General features: G+C 36.8%; 1 protein-coding gene across 1 annotated transcript; it reads left to right on the plus strand.

Moving 5' to 3' along the window:
• The first annotated feature begins 6,980 nt into the window (after positions 1–6,980).
• On the plus strand, positions 6,981–23,031 carry plppr3a (phospholipid phosphatase related 3a). Its single transcript, XM_058057637.2, has 9 exons — positions 6,981–7,310; positions 10,948–11,051; positions 11,158–11,343; positions 12,843–12,972; positions 14,261–14,456; positions 16,043–16,100; positions 18,227–18,400; positions 19,375–20,199; positions 20,262–23,031. Exons 2-9 carry the CDS (start codon positions 10,971–10,973, stop codon positions 21,039–21,041), a joined length of 2,430 nt encoding a protein of 809 aa, XP_057913620.2. The 5' UTR covers positions 6,981–7,310; positions 10,948–10,970; the 3' UTR covers positions 21,042–23,031.
• Positions 23,032–24,315: the final 1,284 nt, after the last annotated feature.

The raw sequence follows: 24,315 nt of genomic DNA on the forward strand, positions 1-24,315 counted from the left end.
GTCCTGCGGGCCACATTTGGCCCGCGGGCCGTGTGTTTGAGACCCAAGGTTGAGTTGGAAACAAACTCTTTTCAAATTCTTTTCTTAGGCTTTAAAACGGAACTGTCATGTAAACAGTTGGTCAAAGCCACATTTGGCCCGCGGGCCGCGTGTTTGAGACCCCTGCTATACGTAGTATTTCTATGCTTTGCAACTGCGTAGCTGGTGCAATCATTCAAGTGAGACGCCTCACTCTTCAGTGAAAAGCTGACAACATTCAAAACACTTCCATTTACTCTGAGCTTAGCCCAACACGTATAATTTCATTTATGGCGTCCGATGAATGTAAACAATCCAACACTTCCTGATACTTTTGATTTTCCCGCATTCCATGTCGGATAAAAGTGTACGTCTTCGGTTTTCGCAGGAATGCTGCGGTGAAAGCTACATCTGATCTATACCATATGTAAGCCTCAATTACTGGAGCTGCAACACAAGGGACTTTGGTCTTGTGGACATGTGACCTCTGCGGGCCAATCACGTGAGCCGACTGTGTGCTCTCTCGGTCAGCCGTGTCAACGTTGGAGCTGGAGCTTTGCCTGAAGCACTGAAGGGGGGTGATGTAGCTTCCATTTTCCCTTGTTCATGTACTTGTGTGTGTATTGTTGTGTACTTACTAAGAGCTCGTTGTACCGTGTTTACTACCTAATATGTGAACAGACGTGATTACAAACCAACAAAGAAACACGCCTGACTCATTTTGGGAGTACAACACAAGAACATACCAGGAGAACATCAAAATATTCAGATATTGTGCTCTAATTTTATAGACGAGGCGCAGCGCACCTGACTTGTGCTGCGCCAACAGGGCGTAGCCAGGACATTTTGCCGATTTTTTGAGTGCTGCGCCGCGCACCCACACCTCCATCCCTCTTTAAGATGGCTCTGAACGCTCCGTTTGGGAGAGTTTTCTCTAACACCGGCTCCCTGTGATGTCACAAGGAGTCGGGCTTCCTTCCAGGAAGGAAGGATGTTTTGCGATTAAAAACAAACTGTACTTAAGAACACATTATGTTACGTGTGCCATATTGTTATGCTAACCGAGGAAAAATTGCAGCATGAATTTTCAACGTAAATCAAAAAAAAAAATTGCGCTAACCCGGGCGGATGCTAACCATTGTTGCACTGTACTGAACTCATTTATTTTACTTGAGTGATGTACTATGTTTGGACACCAGGGGGCGCCAACTCATGTCCTTTGGAGGGCAAATCTGTTACTATTAGCGATCAGTTATAACAGTGTTGTCCAAAGTGTGGCGCAGGGGCCACACCTGTTCCACAGCTGACTTTTTTTACTGAGCCGTAGTACAGTATTAGTCCAAAAGAATACAACTAAATACTACTAAATACTACGACTAAAGTATTAGAACATTACAAAAAAGGTAATTTTCCTTGGTTTTTGTTATTAATGTATTTCCACAAGCTTTGACGAAAACCGAAACGTATAAAAACCGATCAATCCGATGACTCTGTTCCAGAATATGAACTAAAAATTCCGTGGAATGATGCACAGGGCAAACACATTAGGAGCAATATTAAGAGGAGTATTGTACAGAAACTAAAGCTATTATAGCTAAAGCTATAAACTAAAGATATTTTCCGACTCACAAAAACTAGAAAAAAACAAGGTTTGACTGTAAATGTAAACAATTTTTTTGTCCTAAAAGGTTTAATCTTACCAGATTGATTATATGTTAGAGCCTCTCAGTGCACTTACACGAGTTAGACGGCAGAGGGCGCTGCTGTCGTCCTTTTCATAAAAAGGATGCATCGATGAAAATGGTAGTGAACTCAATCTACCAGTAGGGGTCGTCCCTCCCTTGCAGCACAGTTTTGCCTCCTGATCAGAACACGTTAGGGTGATAGAAGGAGTTAGCAGTGGCGTCATTGGGCCATTTTAGGGGGGGCTTCAATTTGATATTTTTTTGATATTCTTTTTTTTATATTTTTTTATTGATTTTTTTTACAATGTATTTATTTTATTTTATTTTACAAAAAAATATCTGACAAATTTCATATAATAAGGCGAATAAGCAGGCTAATACCTACTACTATTAGTAGTACTACTACTACTAGTGCCCTATTATTTCATATAATAGGGCAAAAGCAGGCTAATAAGCAGGCTGATACCTACTACTACAGTAGGTAGTAGTAGTACTAGTAGTAGTAGTAGTACTAAATATAGTAGTAAATATCTGACAAATTTCATATAATAAGGCAAAAGCAGGCTAATAAGCAGGCTAATACCTACTACTACTAGTAGTAGTACTACGAAATACTAAATAGTACTAAATATAGTAGTAAATATCTGACAAATTTCATATAATGAGGCAAAAGCAGGCTAATAAGCAGGCTAATACCTACTACTACTAGTAGTAGTAGTACTAGTACTAGTGCCCTATTATTTCATATAATAGGAGAAAAGCAGGCTAATAATCAGGCTAATACCTACTACTACTACTAGTAGCATTTGTAGTAGGTAGTAGTAGTAGTAGTACTAAATATAGTAGTAAATATCTGACAAATTTCATATAATAAGGCAAAAGCAGGCTAATAAGCAGGCTAATACCTACTACTACTACTAGTAGTAGTAGTGCCCTATTATTTCATATAATAGGGCAAAAGCAGGCTAATAAGCAGGCTAATACCTACTACTACCACTAGTAGTAGTAGTAGTACTAAATATAGTAGTAAATATCTGATAAATTTCATATAATAAGGCAAAAGCAGGCTAATAAGCAGGCTAATACCTACTACTACTAGTAGTAGTAGTAGTAGTAGTGCCCTATTATTTCATATAATAGGGCAAAAAGGCTAATAAGCAGGCTAATACCTACTAGTAGTAGTAGTAGTAGGTAGTAGTAGTAGTAGTACTAAATATAGTAGTAAATATCTGACAAATTTCATATAATAAGGCAAAAGCAGGCTAATAAGCAGGCTAATACCTACTACTACTAGTAGTAGTAGTACTACTAGTAGTAGTAGTGCCCTATTATCATTTCATATAATAGGGCAAAAGCAGGCTAGTACTACTACTACTACTACTACTGGTTGTAGTAGTAGTACTAAATATAGTAGTAAATATCTGACAAATTTCATATAATAAGGCAAAAGCAGGCTAATAAGCAGGCTAATACCTACCACTACAACTAGTAGTAGTAGTAGTACTCCTACTACTACTACTAGCAGTAGTAGTAGTGCCCTATTATTTCATATAATAGGGCAAAAGCAGGCTAATAAGCAGGCTAATACCTACTACTACTACTGCTAGTAGTAGTAGTAGTAGTAGTAGTAGGTAGTAGTAGTCGTAGTACTACTAGTAGTAGTAGTAGTAGTAGTACTAAATATAGTAGTAAATATCTGACAGTAGTAGTAGTAGTGCCCTATTATTTCATATAATAGGACAAAAGCAGGCTAATAAGCAGGCTAATACCTACTACTACCACTAGTAGTACTAGTAGTAGTAGTAGGTGGTAGTAGTAGTAATACTACTACTAGTAGTAGTAGTACTAAATATAGTAGTAAATATCTGACAAATTTCATATAATAAGGCAAAAGCAGGCTAATAAGCAGGCTAATACCTACTACTACTACTAGTAGTACTAGTAGTAGTAGTAGGTGGTAGTAGTAGTAATACTACTACTACTAGTAGTAGTACTAAATATAGTAGTAAATATCTGACAAATTTCATATAATAAGGCAAAAGCAGGCTAATAAGCAGGCTAATACCTACTACTACTACTAGTAGTAGTAGTAGGTAGTAGTAGTAGTACTACTAGTAGTAGTAGGAGTAGTACTAAATATAGTAGTAAACATCTGACAGTAGTAGTAGTAGTGCCCTATTATTTCATATAATAGGACAAAAGCAGGCTAATAAGCAGGCTAATACCTACTACTACTACTAGTAGTACTAGTAGTACTAGTAGTAGTAGTACTAGTAGTACTAGTAGTACTAGTAGTAGTAGTAGGTGGTAGTAGTAGTAATACTACTACTAGTAGTAGTAGTACTAAATATAGTAATAAATATCTGACAAATTTCATATAATAAGGCAAAAGCAGGCTAATAAGCAGGCTAATACCTACTACTACTACTACTAACAGTAGTACTAACAGTAGTAGTTGTAGGTAGTAGTAGTAGTACTACTACTACTACTAGTAGTAGTAGTACTAAATATAGTAGTAAATATCTGACAAATTTCATATAATAAGGCAAAAGCAGGCTAATAAGCAGGCTAATACCTACTACTACTACTACTAACAGTAGTACTAACAGTAGTAGTTGTAGGTAGTAGTAGTAGTACTACTACTACTACTAGTAGTAGTAGTACTAAATATAGTAGTAAATATCTGACAAATTTCATATAATAAGGCAAAAGCAGGCTAATAAGCAGGCTAATACCTACTACTACCACTACTAGTAGTAGTAGTACTAAATATAGTAGTAAATATCTGACAAATTTCATATAATAAGGCAAAAGCAGGCTAATAAGCAGGCTAATACCTACTACTACTACTAGTAGTACTAGTATTAGTAGTAGTACTAAATAACAACATCAGCATCAGTAGGCTGATTAGCAATTATTCTGTAACAACTGTAATTGGCTTATTGGATGCTATCTGTGTGTGTGTGCCTGGGGGGGGAATGGGGGGGGTATAATAGCCCGGGGAGACCCCCACCCCCCAACCCCCTTCTCTCTCAAGAATCTGAAGAAACTCCCCGGCAACCGCACTGGAAGGATAAATGTGGCGCCCCCATTCATGGCGAGACTGGGAAGGGGGGGCGGGGGGGGGTGTTTGAGTGTTGATCCACTTGTGTAGATATTAGCATCCCGTCTGGGAATACGTGTGGGAATGTGTCACACACTCCACTTGTCAGTTCATGACCAGGAATGGCGTACTGCTATACTATATACAGTATACAGTATATAGTATACAGTATACAGTATACAGTATACAGTATACAGTATCAGTACAGCCACAGCCAAGTACTTTAAGGTGTACTCTGTGTTTTTACTACCTTACTGACGGCTTTTTTCGCAGTTCTAAAAAACAACAAATTCTTTATTTTGATATTTCCTGGTCTTAGTTTTTCTTAAATTAAAAAAAATTAATTAATTAATTAAAATCTAAACTAAAACTTTCTTCTTAAATAATCTTTGTAAAAAAATATTATGACTTTATTCCTATAATATTATAACTTTTCCAAAAATTCCAACTTTAAAAAAAAAGAAAAATATTTTCAATATGTGCTACTAAAATGGCATTATTTATCCCCCTAATATTACTATTTTATTCTTGTAAAATTATTAGATTATTACTTTTTTCTTCATATTTTGCCATTATTCATGTAAAAATTAAAACTCTTTCAGCTTTCTTCTGATAAATGTTCTTGAAATTATGACTTTATTCCTATAATATTATAACTTTTCCAAAAATTCCAACTTAAAAAAAAAAAGAAAAATATTTTTAATATATGCTACTAAAATTACATTATTTATCCCCATAATATTACTATTTTATTCTTGTAAAATTATTAGAATATTACTATTTTCTTCATATTTTGCCATTATTCATGTAAAAATTAAAACTCTTTCAGCTTTCTTCTGGTAAATGTTCTTGAAATTCTGACTTTATTCCTATAATATTATAACTTTTCCAAAAATTCCAACTTTAAAAAAAGATAAATATTTTTAATATGTGCTACTAAAATGACATTATTTATCTCCATAATATTACTATTTTATTCTTGTAAAATTATTAGAATATTACTTTTTTCTTATTATTTTTCTATTATTCATGTAAAAATGAAAACTCTTTCAGCTTTCTTCTGGTAAATGTTCTTGAAATTATGACTTTATTCCTATAATATTATAACTTTTCAAAAAATTCCAACTTAAAAAAAAAAAAGAAAAATATTTTTAATATGTGCTACTAAAATGACATTATTTATCTCCATAATATTACTATTTTATTCTTGTAAAATTATTAGAATATTACTTTTTCTTCATATTTTGCCATTATTCATGTAAAAATTAAAACTCTTCTTCTGATAAATGTTCTTGAAATTATGACTTTATTCCTATAATATTATAACTTTTCCAAAAATTTCAACTAAAAAAAAAAAGAAAATAAATTTAAAAATGTGCTACTAAAATGACATTATTTATCCCCATAATATTACTATTTTATTCTTGTAAAATTATTAGAATATTACTTTTTTGCAACAACAAGGCGGGAAACGTGAGCATCGGGAAGTTCAACGTTCCAATCCTTTCCTGACGTTCCAATCCTTTCCTGACAGTTGTTAAAATGGAGAAGTTTTGCAATAGAATCACTAATCTGTATTAAATATAAAAGACATTTTAGGCGCTGCATTAAATATAAGACATATTAGCTAGCGCTGTCCGGGGACGCGACGGGGCACTCACTCCGGTGCCCCAGCCTAACCGGATGACTCAGTTTATCTGGCACGTGCATATGCTAGGGTGGATCCACCACGTGCGCAGCAGCACTACTTGCGGTCGTGCACGAGGACACGCCCTTCAAGGAGTGCCCAAACAAAGGCAGTGTGGGGGGGGGGGGGCGCGTGCACGTCAATAAAGTTGCACACACGTGCGCATGCCGCGTCATTGACTGGAGGCTCACCCCCCCCCCCCCCCCATCTCCAGCCCCTTTGTGTCTCAGCCACGGCTACAGGAATAGCAGAAGAAGAAGAAGTGTGGAGCAGACTGTCTCCTCCCCCCACCCTCGGCGCACCACTCTCTCCTCCCCCTCCGGTTCCCTGCCTTTGTGTGTGCGCGCTCGGGCTGGCTGCGTTTACCCAAAAACCCGCACGGATGCTCGGCTCCGAACGAGCACAAGCTCCCGTGCTTGGACACTCCCCGTTTTTTTTCCCCCAACCTCCTCTGTGATGTGACGGCCACATTTGGGAAAATTGGGAAGAAGAAGAAGAGCAGCAGGAGGACACCCCACCATCATCACCACCACCACTACCACCTCGTGAAGAAGCACGTGAAGCTCTCACTCCACCAATTCCATTTTTGGGGTCACTTTTTCCCATCAGCATCCTTGCTCCCATTTAGTCATTCATCCCAAATCTGACTGGAGGATTTCTGCGGGATTTGGAGGATTTCTTTAGGGGGGGGCGGGAGGCACACTGATATGGATTAAAGTGGAACCGAGAGCAGTCAAACTGGAGCAGCACGCGAGAGCACGCCGGGGGGGAAGGGGGCGACGGGACTCGGTGAATTCACGGAGCCCCCGGGATAGAGGTGAGTCTATACATGTGTGTGTGTGTGTGTGTGCGCGCGCACTTCCATCACTGACGATCTCAATGGCTGCTTGCACGAAGTCACGTGACTTAGTCAATTAGCCTCCCCTAACCCTAAATGAGAGGGTATATATATATATGTATATATATATATAATGCCGTACTTCCATTGAAAAAACGGCCTTTTTATGTTCACCCTTTCAAAAGAAACATGACTTCAACGTCATTTTCCAGAGCTCTTCCCAACAGTTTGGATCTCCAGGAAAGCACGCCGAGGCAGCCGAAATATTCGGAACAGCTCAGCGTGATGCAGTGCAGTCGTACACGCCACTACTGCAAAAGTACAAAGCCAATAATGTTGAATGAGTTAAAAATGAGTACTTTCAAAGGCAAGTCTTGTATTGGGTGGCGAGGATAGTGTCGTTCATCACCTTGATGGGTTTTACTTCCTTCTTCCAACGCAGATTAAGCAGTCGGTATCGGATTTTACTCTAAAGTACACATCTAAAAGTACATTTTCAGATACTTTTAAGAAGAGTACACAGATATTTTGGCATTTATTTACCCAAACCTTAAAGAGGATGAGACGTTTAGAAAACAGAATGTGACATCATGCACGTTATTATTTTCACTTAATCATGTGGAATGCATGAGAAAGTATCAAGAAAAATATGCATATGTTCTTTCACCATATGGATAACACAGCAGCAACAAAACCGATGTTGTAATGGCAGTGAGGAGCAAAGTGCTGAGTCGGCATTAAAACGAGCGGATGAGTTGGTCGTAGCGACAGCAATTAGCATTAGCAACAGCGCAGCAAATCAGCTGAATATCACCAACCCATATTTCAAAGCGCATGCAGAGGTAGATAAAGTTGCAAGAAGAATTGTACACCAGGAGGTTGCCTACAGCCGCGTAGATGCTGGTGTTATTAGCTTTTCTAGTCCCGTGAGTTAAATGGAGGTTTGAGTTAGTTCTAAACTCCTGTTTCCGTGCCAGTGTTGTACGGAGCGGTCTGCCCGGATGTAGGAGGACATTGTTGTGGTCTGGACTTCTTTAGGCTGCAGGCTGTCAGAGACTGACTCAACAGCGCCTCTGCTGTTTGCCGCCAGTAGTGTACTCACTTTGACTGCATTTTGTACTCAGTCCAAAAGTATAAAGTACTATAAAGTACTATAAAGTACTATAAAGTACTATAAAGTACTATAAAGTACTATAAAGTACTATAAAGTACTATAAAGTACTATAAAGTACTATAAAGTCTCATAGGATACACACAAGCCAGCCGACATTTTGCAGTCACATTGATGTCATGAAGAGCCTCCGAGGAACAAAGTGCTGTTTTTTGGAGATAAACATGCACCCCCGCCCCCCTTACCCCCCTTACCCCCGCCCCCACTCTTCTACAAGACAGCCACACAATGTGTGTGTGTGTGTGTTGGGATTTAAAAGGGGGGGGGTTGAAATGTGGAGACTGGAGCAGGTCACTGAAATGAGACTGGAGGTTTTCCTGTATAAGCTTCTTGTCAGCCATGATGGAGACCATCCATCCGTACGCTCATCCATCCATCCATCCATCCTTCATCCATCCATCCAGCCTTCCTTGCATACACCCATCCTTCCTTGCATCCACCCATCCTTCCTTCCTTGCATCCACCCATCCTTTCTTCCTTGCATCCACCCATCCTTCCTTGCATCCATCCATCCATTATCCACCCATCCATCCATCCATCCTTCCTTGCATCCATCCATCCTTTATCCTTTATCCATCCTTCCACCCTTTATCCATCCTTCAATCCTTCCATTCATCCATTCATCCATTCATCCATTCATCCATCCATCCATCCATCCATCCATCCTTTATCCATCCATCTGTCCATCCATCCATCCATCCTTTATCCATCCATCTGTCCATCCATCCATCCTTCCTTTATCCATCCATCCTTTATCCACCCATCCTTCCATCCATCCTTCCTTCCATCCATCCTTCCTTTATCCATCCATCCTTCCATCCTTCCATCCTTCCATCCTTCCATCCTTCCATCCTTCCATCCTTCCATCCATCCTTCCATCCTTCCATCCTTCCATCCTTCCATCAATCCATCCTTTATCCATCCATTATCCATCCATTCATCCATTCATTTTTCCTTTATCCATCCATCCTTCCATCTATCTTTTGTCCATCTATCAATCCTTCAATCCATCATCCATCCTTTATCCATCCATCCATCCATCCTTTATTCATCCATCCATCCATCCATCCATCCTTCCATCCTTCCTTGCATCCATCCATCCTTTATCCTTTATCCATCCTTCCACCTTTTATCCATCCTTTAATCCTTCCATTCATCCATCCACCCATCCATCCATCCATCCTTCCATCCATCCTTCCTTTATCCATCCATCTTCCCATCCTTCCATCCATCCATCCATCCATCCATCCATCCATCCATCCATCCTTCCTTTATCCATCCATCCTTCCATCCATCCTTTATCCATCCATCCATCCTTCAATCCATCCATCCATCCTTCAATCCATCCATCCTTTATCCATCCATCCATCCATCCTTCCTTTATCCATCCATCCTTTATCCATCCATCCATCCTTCCTATATCCACCCATTCTTTATCCATCCTTCCTTCCTTCCATCCATCCATCCATCCATCCTTTCATCCATCCTTCCATCCATCCATCCTTCAATCCTTCCATTCATCCATCTACCCATCCATCCTTCAATCCTTCCATCCATCCATTCTTTATCCATCCATCCTTCAGTCCTTCCATTCATCCATCCATCCATCCTTTATCCATCCATCCATTCATCCATCCATCCTTTCTTCCAGCCATCCTTCCATCCATCCATCCGTCCATCCGTCCATCCGTCCATCCATCCATCCATCCATCCATCCATCCATCCATCCATCCATCCATCCATCCATCCATCCTTTCTTCCATCCATCCATCCATCTATCCATCCATCCATCCATCCATCCATCCATCCATCCATCCATCCATCTATCCATCCATCCATCCATCCATCCATCCATCCATCCATCCATCCATCCATCCATCCATCCATCCATCCATCCATCATCCATCCATCCATCCATCCATCCATCCATCCATCCATCCATCCATTATCCATCCATCCATCCACCCTTTATCCATCCATGCATCCTTTCTTCCATCCATCATTGCATCCATCCATCCTTTATCCATCCTTTCTTCCATCCATCCATCCATCCATCTATCCATCCATCCATCCATCAAGTCACCCCCCCCACCATCCCCTATATGGTATTGCCATATTTGTGCTAAAGTCATCTTGTTTTATGCTTCATTTGATGTTGATGTTGTCAGTGTGCCAGGGTTTGATCTCCAGGGGGCGTGTCCTGCCTGCAAGGGGAGTGTCATGTAGATTTGGAATCAACAGTGAAAACACAAAAAGCGAGTTAAAAAGTGACGATGCTGGGAAAAGACGCTGTATGGAAGAAGACGATGGAGTAGGGGCAGAGGACATAAATATTTAAGTGTCCATGTGTGTCCTCTCTGAGGTCACATGATCACCCGAGGCCTATGTTCAACTCCGCGTACGTACTTGCCGTACAATATGACCCGTGTCTTCCATCCCTGACAGGCTGCGAGTGGTCCCACACCAAGATGATGTCCCCCAAAAGCCGAGCCAAGAAGAAACCCCCCAAAGACAGCATGACCCTGCTGCCGTGCTTTTATTTTGTAGAGGTACGACACTGCGGCGTTTGCTCCAGTCCTGACGAATCGACACAAGACGACTCGGCGAATCCACGATCTTACCTTTGCCGTGTCGCTCTCTCTCTCTCTCGTGTAGCTTCCCATCGTCCTGTCCTCCCTGGTGTCTCTCTACTTCCTGGAGCTGACTGACGTCCTGTCCCCGGCCATGGTGGGCTTCCGCTGCTATGACCGTGACCTCTCCATGCCCTACGTGGAGACGGGGGACGAACTCATCCCTCTTTTGATGCTGCTCAGCTTGGCCTTCGCCGGACCCGCCGCATCGGTAAGTCGTAAAAGTGCAAACGGTTGACGTCCATTTTTGAATTGTGACTTTAAAAATGCTAATTTTTGTCGTTTTTGCACCATTTTCTCACTTCAGGAGTTAACTTTTTACAGTGTATTGTGTTTACATTTTTTACAAAAATTACATTTAAATGTATACATTTTAATTTATACAAAAATATAATTTATACATTTATACAAAAATTTAATTTAAATTATAAATGTTAATTCATACAAAAATATAATTTATACATTTATACAAAAATATACAAAAATAGATTTTCCATTTCAAAAATCTATTTTAAGAGACACACACGAGCATACATCTATTGATCATAATGGTCAACTAATAATAATAATAGCAATAGATATACTGCATTTATTTAACTATATACGTACATACAGTATGTATGTATTCACTTATTTGGGAAAAAATTACAATTAATTACTGCTATTTACATGTATTTTAATAATAATTTAAAATTATCATTATAAAATTATAAAAATTATAAAAATTATGAAAAATTATGAAAAATTATGAAGAATTATGAAAAATTATGAAAAATTATGAAAAATTATGAAAAATTATGAAACATTATGAAAAATTATGAAGAAATTATGAACAATTATGAAAAATTATGAAAAATTATGAAAAATTATGAAAAATTATGAAAAATTATGAAAAAGTATGAAAAATTATTTAAAAAATATTTAAAAAAATATTAAAAAAATTATATAAAAATTATGAAAATTATAAAATAAAAAATAATTCTAATTTAAATATTGTAATATTTTTTATTTTAATAATAAATTTAATACCTCAATAAATTCAATACATTTAATGTAATTATATTAATAATTATTTATTTATTTTTTTATATTTTATCGTTTTATTGAGTTTCATTTCAAGTGAAATGTATTTAATCCTAATGTTTCTGGTGTTATATAATATTCCAAATTGTAATTCCAAAGTGGACAGCTTCTTCAAGACACACAGAGCCAACGTCATCTCTCTATAATCAATGGATGGATTGGTCGACACACTTTTTACAGTGTATTGTGTTTACATTGATACAACAATTACATTTAAATTTATAAATTTTAATTTATACAAAAATATAATTAATTCATTTATACAAAAATATACAAAAATATACAAAAATAGAATTTTCATTTCAAAAAATGTTAAAATATTTAAAAAAATCTATTTTAAGAGTCACACACGAGCATACATCTATTGATCATAATGGCCAACTAATAATAATAATAATAGCAATAGATATACTGAATTTATTTAACTATATACATACAGTATGTACGTATTCACTTACTTGGGAATAAATTACAATTAATTACTGCTATTTATATTTATTTTAATAATAATTTAAAATTATAATTATAAAATTATAAAAATAATTCCAATTTAAATATTTTAATATTTTTTATTTTAATAATAAATTTAACACCTAAATAAATTAATTATCTTGTCTTGGTCCACAGATCATGATGGGGGAGGGCATCATGTATTGTATGCAGTCCAAACTCAAGACATGTCCCAAGACGGAGGGCAGCATCAACGCGGGAGGATGCAGCTTTAACTCCTTCCTGCGCAGGACCGTTCGCTTTGTTGGTCAGTCCGGAGCAAAAGTTCATATTTTCATTTTATGTCATGTACTATTTTATCTATATTGTGCTCAATTTTTTAAATGATGTGAAAATCATTTATATTTTTTGCTGCCAAGTGTATATAATTTAAAAAAAGTGAAATATAGATGTACAGTATGAGTTTATGTGAAAATGTACAATTTGGTTTATTTAGATAGAGAAACCTGCAAATTATTTTGCCTCAAAAAAAAGGTAAAAAAAAAATATATATATTTTATATATAAATATATATATATATATATTCTAAAATTGTCATGCTATATTTTCTGTAAAAAATTGTTCAAAATTATTTAAATGATGTGAAAATCATTAAAAATTTTTGCCGCCAAGTGTATATAATTTAAAATAAAAGTGAATTATAGATGTACAGTATGAGTTTATGTGAAAATGTATAGTTTGGCATATTTAGATATAGAAACCTGCAAAGTATTTTGCCTCAAAATAATTTTTTTTTAAAAATGGTAAAAAATATAAAAAATAATATTATATATATAAATATATATATATATTATAAAATTGTCACGCTATATTTTCTGTAAAAAATTGTGCTGAATTTTTTAAATGATGTGAAAATCATTTCAATTTTTTTGCCGCCAAGTGTATATAATTTTTTTTAAAAGTGTGAATTGTAGATGTACAGTATGAGTTTATGTGAAAAAGTATAGTTTGGCATATTTAGATATAGAAACCTGCAAATTATTTCGCCTCAAAATAAAAAAAAATAAAAAAATGGTAAAAAAAATATTTAAAATAATATTTTATATATAAATATAAATATATATATATATTATAAAATTGTCACGCTATATTTTCTGCAAAAAATTGTGCTAAATTTTTTAAATGATGTGAAAATCATTTAAATTTTTTGCCGTCAAGTGTATATGATTTAAAAAAAAATGTGAATTATAGATGTACAGTATGAGTTTATGTGAAAAAGTATAGTTTGGCATATTTAGATATAGAAACCTGCAAATTATTTTGCCTCAATATAAAACATTTTTTTTAAAAATTGTAAAAAATATAAAATTTAAAAAAAAAATTTTAATTAAAAAATATAAAATTAAAAAAAATTAAAAAAAGGTAAAAAAATATTTAAAATAATATTTTATATATAAATATATATATATATATATATATTATAAATTTGTCACGCTATATTTTTAGAACCCCTAGAACCCCCTTTCTAGAATGTTTCCAAAATGTGATCATTGACTTAAACGTCACGAGTGACCTTGACTCTCCTCGTCTCTCAGGTGTGCACGTGTTTGGTCTCCTAGCAACAGCCCTGGTGACGGACGTCATCCAGCTAGCCACCGGCTACCACGCCCCGTTCTTCCTCACCGTCTGCCAGCCCAACTACACGGCGCCCGGCGTGTCATGTGACAACAGCGCTTACGTCACGCAGGACATCTGCATGGGCAAAGACCAGTACGCCATCATGTCGGCCAGGTATGGACGCCAAAGGGGTTTCTTATTCAAATTTGATGTTTGCGGTTACACATGCTAACTGTTAGCTTATCATACGCTATCTTTTTGGGAAACTTCACATTGTCTTACTTGAAAAACTGCAATAAAAATTCATTAAAAGTCTGAGTAACTCAGAGATTATGAATTTCGGGTAAAATCGATTTGTCGTTTTTCTGCTTCACGTACAAAACCAGCTAGCTTATCATTGTCATTTGTCATTGTCGGCCATGATTATTGTTTGCGTTCCACCTCCTTTGGAGATCTGAACTCCTGACTTTGTTGGCCTTCTAAGGCCTTCAGACATGAAGGCCGTTTGACGCCCCTGCACAAGCTCCATTTTTGTATTGACGGATCACGATGCCGTGTGGAAAACAGTTCAAATTATGAAAAATTATTTCGCCTCAAAATAAAACTTTTTTTTTTAAATGGTAAAAAATATAAAAATATTTCATATATAAAATACATATGTATATATAATATATAAAATATGAAATGTCACGCTATATGTTACAAATTATGTTCAATTTTTAAAATGATGTGAAATCAATCATTTAATTTTTTTGATATAGAAACCTGCAAATTATTTTGCCTCAAAATAAAACATAAAAAAAAATAGTAAAAAATATTAAAAATAATATTTTATATATATAATACATATGTATATAGAATATATAAAATTGTCACGCTATATTTTCTGTAAAAATTGTGTTAAATTTTCTAAATGATGTGAAAATCATTTAATTTTTTTGCCGCCAAGTGTATATAATTTCAATAAAAATGTGAAGAGTATAGATGTGCAGTATGAGTTTATGTGAAAATGTACAATTTGGCATATATAGATATAGACACATGCAAATAATTTTGCCTCAAAATAAAACATTTTTTAAAAAATGGTAAAAAATATTAAAAATAATATTTTATATATCAAATACATATGTATATATAATATATAAAATTGTCACGCTATATTTTCTGTAAAAAAATGTGCAAAATTTTTTAAATGATGTGAAAATCATTTACATTTTTTGCCGCCAAGTGTATGTAATTTAAAAAAAAATGTGAATTATAGATGTACAGTATGAGTTTATGTGAAAATGTATAGTTTGGCATATTTAGATATAGAAACCTGCAAATTATTTTGCCTCAAAATAAAACATTTTTTAAAAAATGGTAAAAAATATTAAAAATAATATTTTATATATCAAATAGATATGTATATATAATATATAAAATTGTCACGCTATATTTTCTGTAAAAAAAATGTGCTAAATTTTTTAAATGATGTGAAAATCATTTACATTTTTTGCCGCCAAGTGTATATAATTTTAAAAAAATGTAAAAAATGGTAAAAAATATTAAAAATAATATTATATATATAAATATATATATATATATACGCTATATTTTTAGAACCCCTCGAACCCCTGACATGACCTCCTGGTCCACTAATATATATATATTAGTGGAATACCAGCAGGTATTATAATTAGTACACATTAGTACTTGTGTTTTTATATTTCACGATTAGTACAATGCTGCAATTTTTTTCCCCTTTTTTGCTCCTCCAGGAAAACTTTTCCATCCCAGCATGCAACACTGTCCGGCTTTGCTGCCGTCTATATATCTGTAAGTTCTATTTCTTCCACTTCTTCCTCCTCGTGTTGCAACGAAGCTAAAAAAAACGTGTAAAAAAAAGAGTAATCAGTCGTTGTCATTCGGTGTGGCTAACGCCATCCATTTTGTTCCCATTAACGCTCAGCACATGCAAGAAAGGTCGCTGCTTGCTTTGACACGTAATCGAAGCGTAATTTTCATTTTGATACTCTCGACAATATCATCAATGTTTTTTTTTTATTTTATTTCTGTCATAAGCATCAACATAACAAGATGAAACAATAATAATAATTGTTCATTGCTCATTTCCTGTAGAATGGCATACAAACGTTTTACATAATTTCATAATTTCTACATTATTTGCTTACATGAATCCAATTTATTTTCATTTATTTTTTTAGTTATTTTTAACTAAAAAAAGTTTTAGTTATTTTTGGTTTGTTTAATTTATTTAAAAGCTCTTTACATTCCAATTACAGTGTTAAGTTTATTGCTTTTGATACCATGTACGCTCATTATAATGCTATATAATTTATTATTTAAAAAAAATATATATATTTATAGTATTTTATTTAATATTATTATTTATATATTTTATAAAAAAATATAATAATATTATTTATTTATAGTATATTATTTTATATTATTATTGATATATTTTTTTAAATCAAAAAATGTAAGTTTATTGCTTTTGATACCATGTATGCTCATTGTAATGCCACATAATTAATGATAAAAAAATTAATATTATATATTTATAGTATTTTATTTGATATTATTATTGATATTTTTTAATCAAAATATATATATAATAATATTGTATATTTATAGTATTTTATTTGATATTATTATTTATGTATTTTTTTAATCCAGAAAATTTAAGTTGATTGCTTTTGATACCATGTATGCTCATTATAATGCCATATAATTAATTATAAAAATAATATTATATATTCATAGTATTTTATTTTATATTATTATTTATTTTTTAAATAAAAAAATATATACAATAATATTATATATTTATAGTATATTATTTTATATTATGATTGATATTTTTTTAATCAAAAAATGTAAGTTTATTGCTTTTGATACCATGTATGCTCATTATAATACCATATAATTAATTATAAAATAATAATAATATTATATATTTATAGTATTTTATTTTATATTATTATTTATATTTTCTTAATCAAAAATATATATAATAATATTATATATTTATAGTATATTATTTTATATTATTATTGATATATTTTTTAAATCAAAAAATGTAAGTTTATCGCTTTTGATACCATGTATGTTCATTATAATGCCATATAATTAATTATAAAAAAATAATATTATATATTTATAGTATTTTATTCTATATTATTATTTCTATTTATTTAATCAAAAAAAATATATAATAATATATATTTATAGTATATTATTTTATATTATTATTGATGTATTTTTTAATCAAAAAATGTAAGTTTATTGCTTTTGATACCATGTATGCTCATTATAATGCCACATAATTAATTATAAAAAATAATATTATATGTTTATGGTATTATATTTTAATTTATTATTTATATTTTTTAATAAAAAAAAATAATATTATACATTTATAGTATTTTTTTAATATTATTGTTATATTATTATTATTATGTATATTATAATAATAATATCAAAAAATGTAAGTTTATTGCTTTTGATACCATGTATGCTCATTATAATGCCACATAATTAATTATAAAAAAATAATATTATATATTTATAGTATTTTATTTTATATTATTATTTATATATTTTTTCAATCCAAAAATTTAAGTTTATTGCTTTTGATAGCATGTATGCTCATTATAATGCCATATAATTAATTATACAAAATAATATTATATATTATAGTATTTTATTTTATATTATTATTCATATATTTGTTAATAAATATATATATATATATTAATATTATATATTTATATTATATTAATTATTTATATTATTATAATATTATATTATTGATAATAATCAAGAATATTGATTATCATCCAGCAAAATAACTAACTGTTTTATATTATATATGTATATATATATATAAATATATATAAATATATATATATAATATCTATATATGTACTTCATATCCACAGATGTACTTCAACGCCAGCATCAGCGCCACCACCAAGCTGCTCAAACCCTTGCTGGTTTTCGCCTTCTGCATGGCGGCGGGCCTGGCCGGCCTCACGCAGATCACGCAGCACCGCAGTCACCCCATGGACGTCTACGTGGGGTACCTCATCGGGGCCGGCATCGGCGTCTACCTGGTCAGTAGGCTTGGCTACTTTCCTTTCCTTATGACGGAAAGGATGTGAGACGGAGGCGCGAATCGGATAAAAGTTTGCTGGAGCAATTTCACACTAGATTTTAAGGGGAAGAAAAGTGTCCTGCGGGCCGCATGTTTGAGACCTCTGATTTACAACATATTGCGCAACTCCAGGGTCTCGCAAACTAGAGAGCTAGCGAACTAAACGGTAGCCTTCGAGTTATTTCCTTTAAACTTAAATAGCCAAAAACTTACCACTTCCACACGGATAGGGAGGATAACTATTAACAGTTATTTAACCTTTAACATGAACATTAATCAAACGTAATAATTTTTTCTGGGTACATGATACCATACAGCATCCATATCAAACATTAAACTTTCATATCAAGGCGGGGGGCTCAGACTAGTGTCCTGCGGGCCGCATGTTTGAGACCCCTGATTTACAACATATTGCGCAACTGCAGGGTCTCGCAAACTAGAGAGCTAGCGAACTAAACGGTAGCCTTCGAGTTATTTCCTTTCAACTTAAATAGCCAAAAACTTACCACTTCCACACGGATAGGGAGGATAACTATTAACAGTTATTTAACCTTTAACATGAACATGAATCAAACGTAATCATTTTTTCTGGGTACATGATACCATACAGCATCCATATCAAAACATTAAACTTTCATATCAAGGCCCGTGGGCCGCGTGTTTGAGACCCCTGCCTTAGGGTATGCCTACAAACATGGAGATGAGTATATTATATATAATTATGTATGCTCTACATGGCTGTAAATCAAAATAAGAATACACATGTGCATGCTTTTGCTTGTTGCTAGGCAGATTTCATGGGGCTGGATGCTGAGGCAAGCCAACCCGCTCGGCTGTTCCATAGCAAACTAGCAATACAATGACTGCTCTGCATTGAATAGAAAATAGATGGATGTGCTATTTATACCCCCCGACATCCCCCCCCCCCCGCAGGCCGTCTACGCAGTGGCCAACTTCAAGGCGTCGGAAGAAGACGCGTCACCTCATCCCAAAATCCTGTCGGCGCAGCAGAAGGACACCCTGAGGGTGCTGAGTCAGCGCGGCCATGACTCCCTCTACAGGAAACCCCCCCGCGCGTCGGAGAGCAGGGAGGAGCTGGGTGTGGCCATGGGTTCGGGGGCGCGCAGCAAGGTGAGGCGGGAGAAAGCGTCTCTGGCGTCCCTGAAGCGAGCCAGCGCCGACGTGGAGCTCCTGGCCACCCGCGGGCCCATGGGCAAGGAAACCATGGTGACCTTCAGCAACACCTTGCCCAGGGTGGCCAACGGCGGCAGCCCCATCTCGCCCGCCGAGGAGCAGACCCCGTCGCAGCGTCACATGACCTTCCACGTGCCCTTTGACCCCCAAAGATCCCGGCAACTGGTGTCGGAGTGGAAGCAGCGCTCGCTGGAGCTTCGCAGTCAGAGCTCCAGAGATGAAGACGAGGGCGGGGACGGAGCAGAAGGGGCGGATGCCGGGGACGAGGAAAACGGGGCCGCCGCCGGGGACCAGGGCGTGCCGTCCTCTCTTTACCCGAAAGTGCAGGCAAACAAGGGCATGGCCACGCCCACCGCGGCGAGGATGGCGGTGGCGCCGCCCCTGGTTCACATCCCAGAGGAGGCCACCCGTCCCCCGCCGGTGTCCCCGAAGAGCGCCAAGACCCGTGCCAAGTGGCTGTCGCTCACAGAAGGGGGCGGGGTTAAGGAGCCCGGCGCGGGGCCCATTGCTGTGTCAACCCCTCGGGTGCCCACCACCCAGGCCCCACCTCAGAGAGTCACTCAGGTGAGCACAAACGATTTGTATGACGGGCGACCGGACGCCACTCACTCCTGTCCCCCCTGCAGGTGATGGCGATGTCCAAGCAGCAGAGCCACGGCGGCGTCACCTCCGAGGGTGGCTCCTCCTCCGGGGGCGGCTCCAATTGCTCCGAGTCTCCGTACTACCGCATCCCGTCGGACCGGGACAGCTGCACGGGCAGCAACCCCGGCAGCATCGGCGGCAGCGGCAGCATCGTCACCATCGACGCCCACGCGCCGCACCACCCGGTGGTACGCGTGACGGCCGCCAACGGGAAGCCGTGGGAATGGAGGAACACCATCAGCGGCAACCTGATGGGCGGCGACGCGTCGGCGGATAAACACCGCGGCATCCTGCAGCGGCAGGACAACGCCCCGCTTTACCGCGATTACCGGACACTTCCTGTTAAAAAGGAGTCACTGGCCGTCGAAACGGAGCTGCCGCCCCCGCCTCTTCCCGCCGCCTCTTCCCCTCTTCCTCCCCCTCCTCAGCTGTCCTCGCCCCATCTCCCGCCGCCCCCTCCTCACTCGTCTTCCTCCCCGCTGCCCCCGCCCCCTCACCCTTCTCACATGACCCTCCCGCCTCACCCTTCGTCCCCTCAGCCCTTGCCGCCGCCCCCGCTCCCTTCCTCCTCCATGCCCCCGCCGCCGCCCCCGCACCCCTCGTGCTCGTCCGTGCTCCCGCCCCCCCCTCACCCTGACCTGCTCATGGACAGCCACCTGCTGTCCCGCTCCTCCACGCTGCCCCGCCGTCCCTCCGTGTCGGCCCGCAGCCATGCCGAGCAGGAGCAGTACTACAAGGCCCTGCAGAACGAGCGCATGTTATAGTGGGCGGGGGGCCGGGGGCCCGGGGGGCCGGATGAACACAGCCAGGGTAGCTTATATAGCTTGTATAGTTTCTACAGCATCACGACTTTTTATTTGAATAACTTGGAATTCCGAATGGCAGCTGGGGTCAAGGTTGAGCACCAAGGGGACGCTTGGCGTTCCCGTAGCGCCGGCTGTCCGAGGTTGGTTGCCACGAGCTCGTACTTCTCCACGCTAAGTGGCAAAGCAGCTGCAGCCGAGGAGGAGATACCGCTCAGACTTCGGATTTGCTCAATCTGTTCCCCTTTGAGAGGGCGAAGAAAGACGAGGAAAACAAAACAACCTCGGGCTCGGATCCTTCAACCGCTGCCAACTTTTGTTTCCTCGTCGCGTCTCGAGGAGCCTCCAAAGGATCATGAAGAGGATCCTCGCCTATCAGCCTGAAACCTTCTGTGTGGTATGTAAACAAGGAATGTGAAGCCTGATCCAAACAAACGTGAGCAGCTGGGCATCCCGATCCAGGCGTCACGGAATGCCTCGTGACCGCAAAACCAAACCGTCACATTAGCTTGGCGTTAACCCTTCGATGCACGAGTGACTGGACCCTACACTCTTCCATAAGGGGCTCACAAATCCCCCATACTAGAATCAATGCCTTTTTATGACAATGTTGCCATTTTGGTTAGGAATAATCACTTGTATCATATTTAGAACACATTTAGAACTTTATAAAGGTAAGTTAAAAATGTGAATTTTTTTTAGGAATACCTGGAATATGAAATGATAACAATTTTTCATTATGAAGATATTTCAAGAAAACAACCTGACCGGGTCATTTTTGACCCACTTATGGAAGGTTGGGGTAGTAACACAAAAACTAAAATTTCTTAAAATTTATAAAAAGTTAAAAATGTGAATGGCATGATATCAAAAACATGTTTTTTGAGGAATACCTGGAATATGAAATGATAAAAAAATTTCATTACGAAGATATTTCAAGAAAACAACCTGACCGGGTCATTTTTGACCCACTTATGGAAGATTTCTTAAAATTTCTTAAAATGTATAAAAGATAAGTTAAAAATGTGAATGGTATGATATCAAAAACATGTTTTTTGAGGAATACCTGAAATATGAAATGATAAAAAAATTTCATTACGAAGATATTTCAAGAAAACAACCTGACCGGGTCATTTTTGACCCACTTATGGAAGGTTGGGGTAGTAACACAAAAACTAAAATTTCTTAAAATGTATAAAAGGTAAGTTAAAAATGTGAATGGTATGATCGCAAAAACATGTTTTTTGAGGAATACCTGGAATATGAAATGATGAAAAAATTTTCATTACGAAGATATTTCAAGAAAACAACCTGACCGGGTCATTTTTGACCCACTTATGGAAGGTTGGGGTAGTAACACAAAAACTAAACTTTCTTAAAATGTATAAAAGATAAGTTAAAAATGTGAATGGCATGATATCAAAAACATGTTTTTTGAGGAATACCTGGAATATGAAATGATAAAAATGTTTCATTACAAAGATATTTCAAGAAAACAACCTGACCGGGTCATTTTTGACCCACTTATGGAAGGTTGGGGTAGTAACACAAAAAATGAAATTTCTTAAAATTTATAAAAAGTTAAAAATGTGAATGGCATGATATCAAAAACATGTTTTTGAGGAATACCTGGAATATGAAATGATAGCAATTTTTCATTACAAAGATATTTCAAGAAAACAACCTGACCGGGTCATTTTTGACCCACTTATGGAAGATTTCTTAAAATTTCTTAAAATGTATAAAAGATAAGTTAAAAATGTGAATGGTATGATATCAAAAACATGTTTTTTGAGGAATACCTGAAATATGAAATGATAAAAAAATTTCATTACGAAGATATTTCAAGAAAACAACCTGACCGGGTCATTTTTGACCCACTTATGGAAGGTTGGGGTAGTAACACAAAAACTAAAATTTCTTAAAATGTATAAAAGGTAAGTTAAAAATGTGAATGGTATCATCGCAAAAACATGTTTTTTGAGGAATAACTGGAATATGAAATGATGAAAAAATTTTCATTACAAAGATATTTCAAGAAAACAACCTGACCGGGTCATTTTTGACCCACTTATGGAAGGTTGGGGTAGTAACACAAAAACTAAAATTTCTTAAAATTTTTAAAAAGTTAAAAATGTGAATGGTATGATATCAAAAACATGTTTTTTGAGGAATACCTGGAATATGAAATGATAAAAAATGTTCACTACAAAGATATTTCAAGAAAACAACCTGACCGGGTCATTTTTGACCCACTTATGCATCTAAGGGTTAAACACGCTGGTTGCCATTGCTGCCATCATTTCTTGGACGCCAACGTCCCAACAACAAAGAAGTGGTTTGGATGCGCCTCCAAGTGAACTCTGGTACATCTTGGTTCGCTTCATCACGGTACGGACCAAAGACACGGGCCGATGTTAAAATAACAAATCAGGAGGATTTAACAGAACAGGATTTTTCTTGTAATATTATCACAAATGACGTCACAAACGCGGTCCAATCGGGTTTTACCTTACCCGTTATTTTTGACTGGTCCACTTTTGGAATGTTGAGCGAACTGGACCCAATTGACATACAATGTATCGGTTTGTTTTGTTTACTACCGTGGTACCAAACTAAACTACAAATGTAAACACCAATTAAACCCATTTGGTTCAGTTGTTACATTTTAAACCGCATTCTGTCATGTAGCAAAGGAAACTAAAATGAGTCCCGATCAAAAACTGAACCACAAAGCGGAAACTGTTTTTTTTTTGTCAACGACTAACACATTTCTGAATGAATTACATAACAAACAAAGTCCATTCAGTCAACTTTTGGTCGGATTGTAATGTTTCAGTACAGTCGTGGTTCGCAATTATTTTCTGTCATGCCCCCCCCCCCAAAAGGGACAGAAATGTTTTCACTCCGCCCCCATTTTAAATACTAGCGAAACTGATATCGATTCACTTGTCTGTACGGTACAGACTGAGATTGAAACTGAAACAACATGGAAAGCATACAAGCTGAGTACTATAAATGTGTACATGTTGGCAGGTCTGCTCTAACATTGAAAAACTACTCCCTGCCTCTCACCCCCACCCCCACCCCCAACCCCGCCACAGACTTTGCCTTTGTTAAAAAGCTAATACGAGAATCGACCCGAAATAAACAAACCGACGGCGCCCCCACTGGTCCCGAACCAGAACCAGTTTGGCACGGCACGGTTTCCTGCCAATCTGGCAAAACAGTAAGA

Source organism: Doryrhamphus excisus, linkage group LG19, assembly GCF_037039965.1.
Source record: "Doryrhamphus excisus strain RoL-2023G ecotype Guam linkage group LG19, RoL_Dexc_Guam_v1.1, whole genome shotgun sequence".
Classification (NCBI taxonomy): Eukaryota; Metazoa; Chordata; class Actinopteri; order Syngnathiformes; family Syngnathidae; genus Doryrhamphus; species Doryrhamphus excisus.

Coding starts and splice junctions, on each gene's coding strand:
- plppr3a (XM_058057637.2), top strand. CDS start 10,971: ATGATGTCCCCCAAAAGCCGAGCCAAGAAGAAACCCCCCAAAGACAGC. Junction 16,101..18,226: donor TTGCTGCCGTCTATATATCT/GTAAGTTCTATT, acceptor TCATATCCACAG/ATGTACTTCAACGCCAGCAT. Junction 18,401..19,374: donor CCGGCATCGGCGTCTACCTG/GTCAGTAGGCTT, acceptor CCCCCCCCGCAG/GCCGTCTACGCAGTGGCCAA.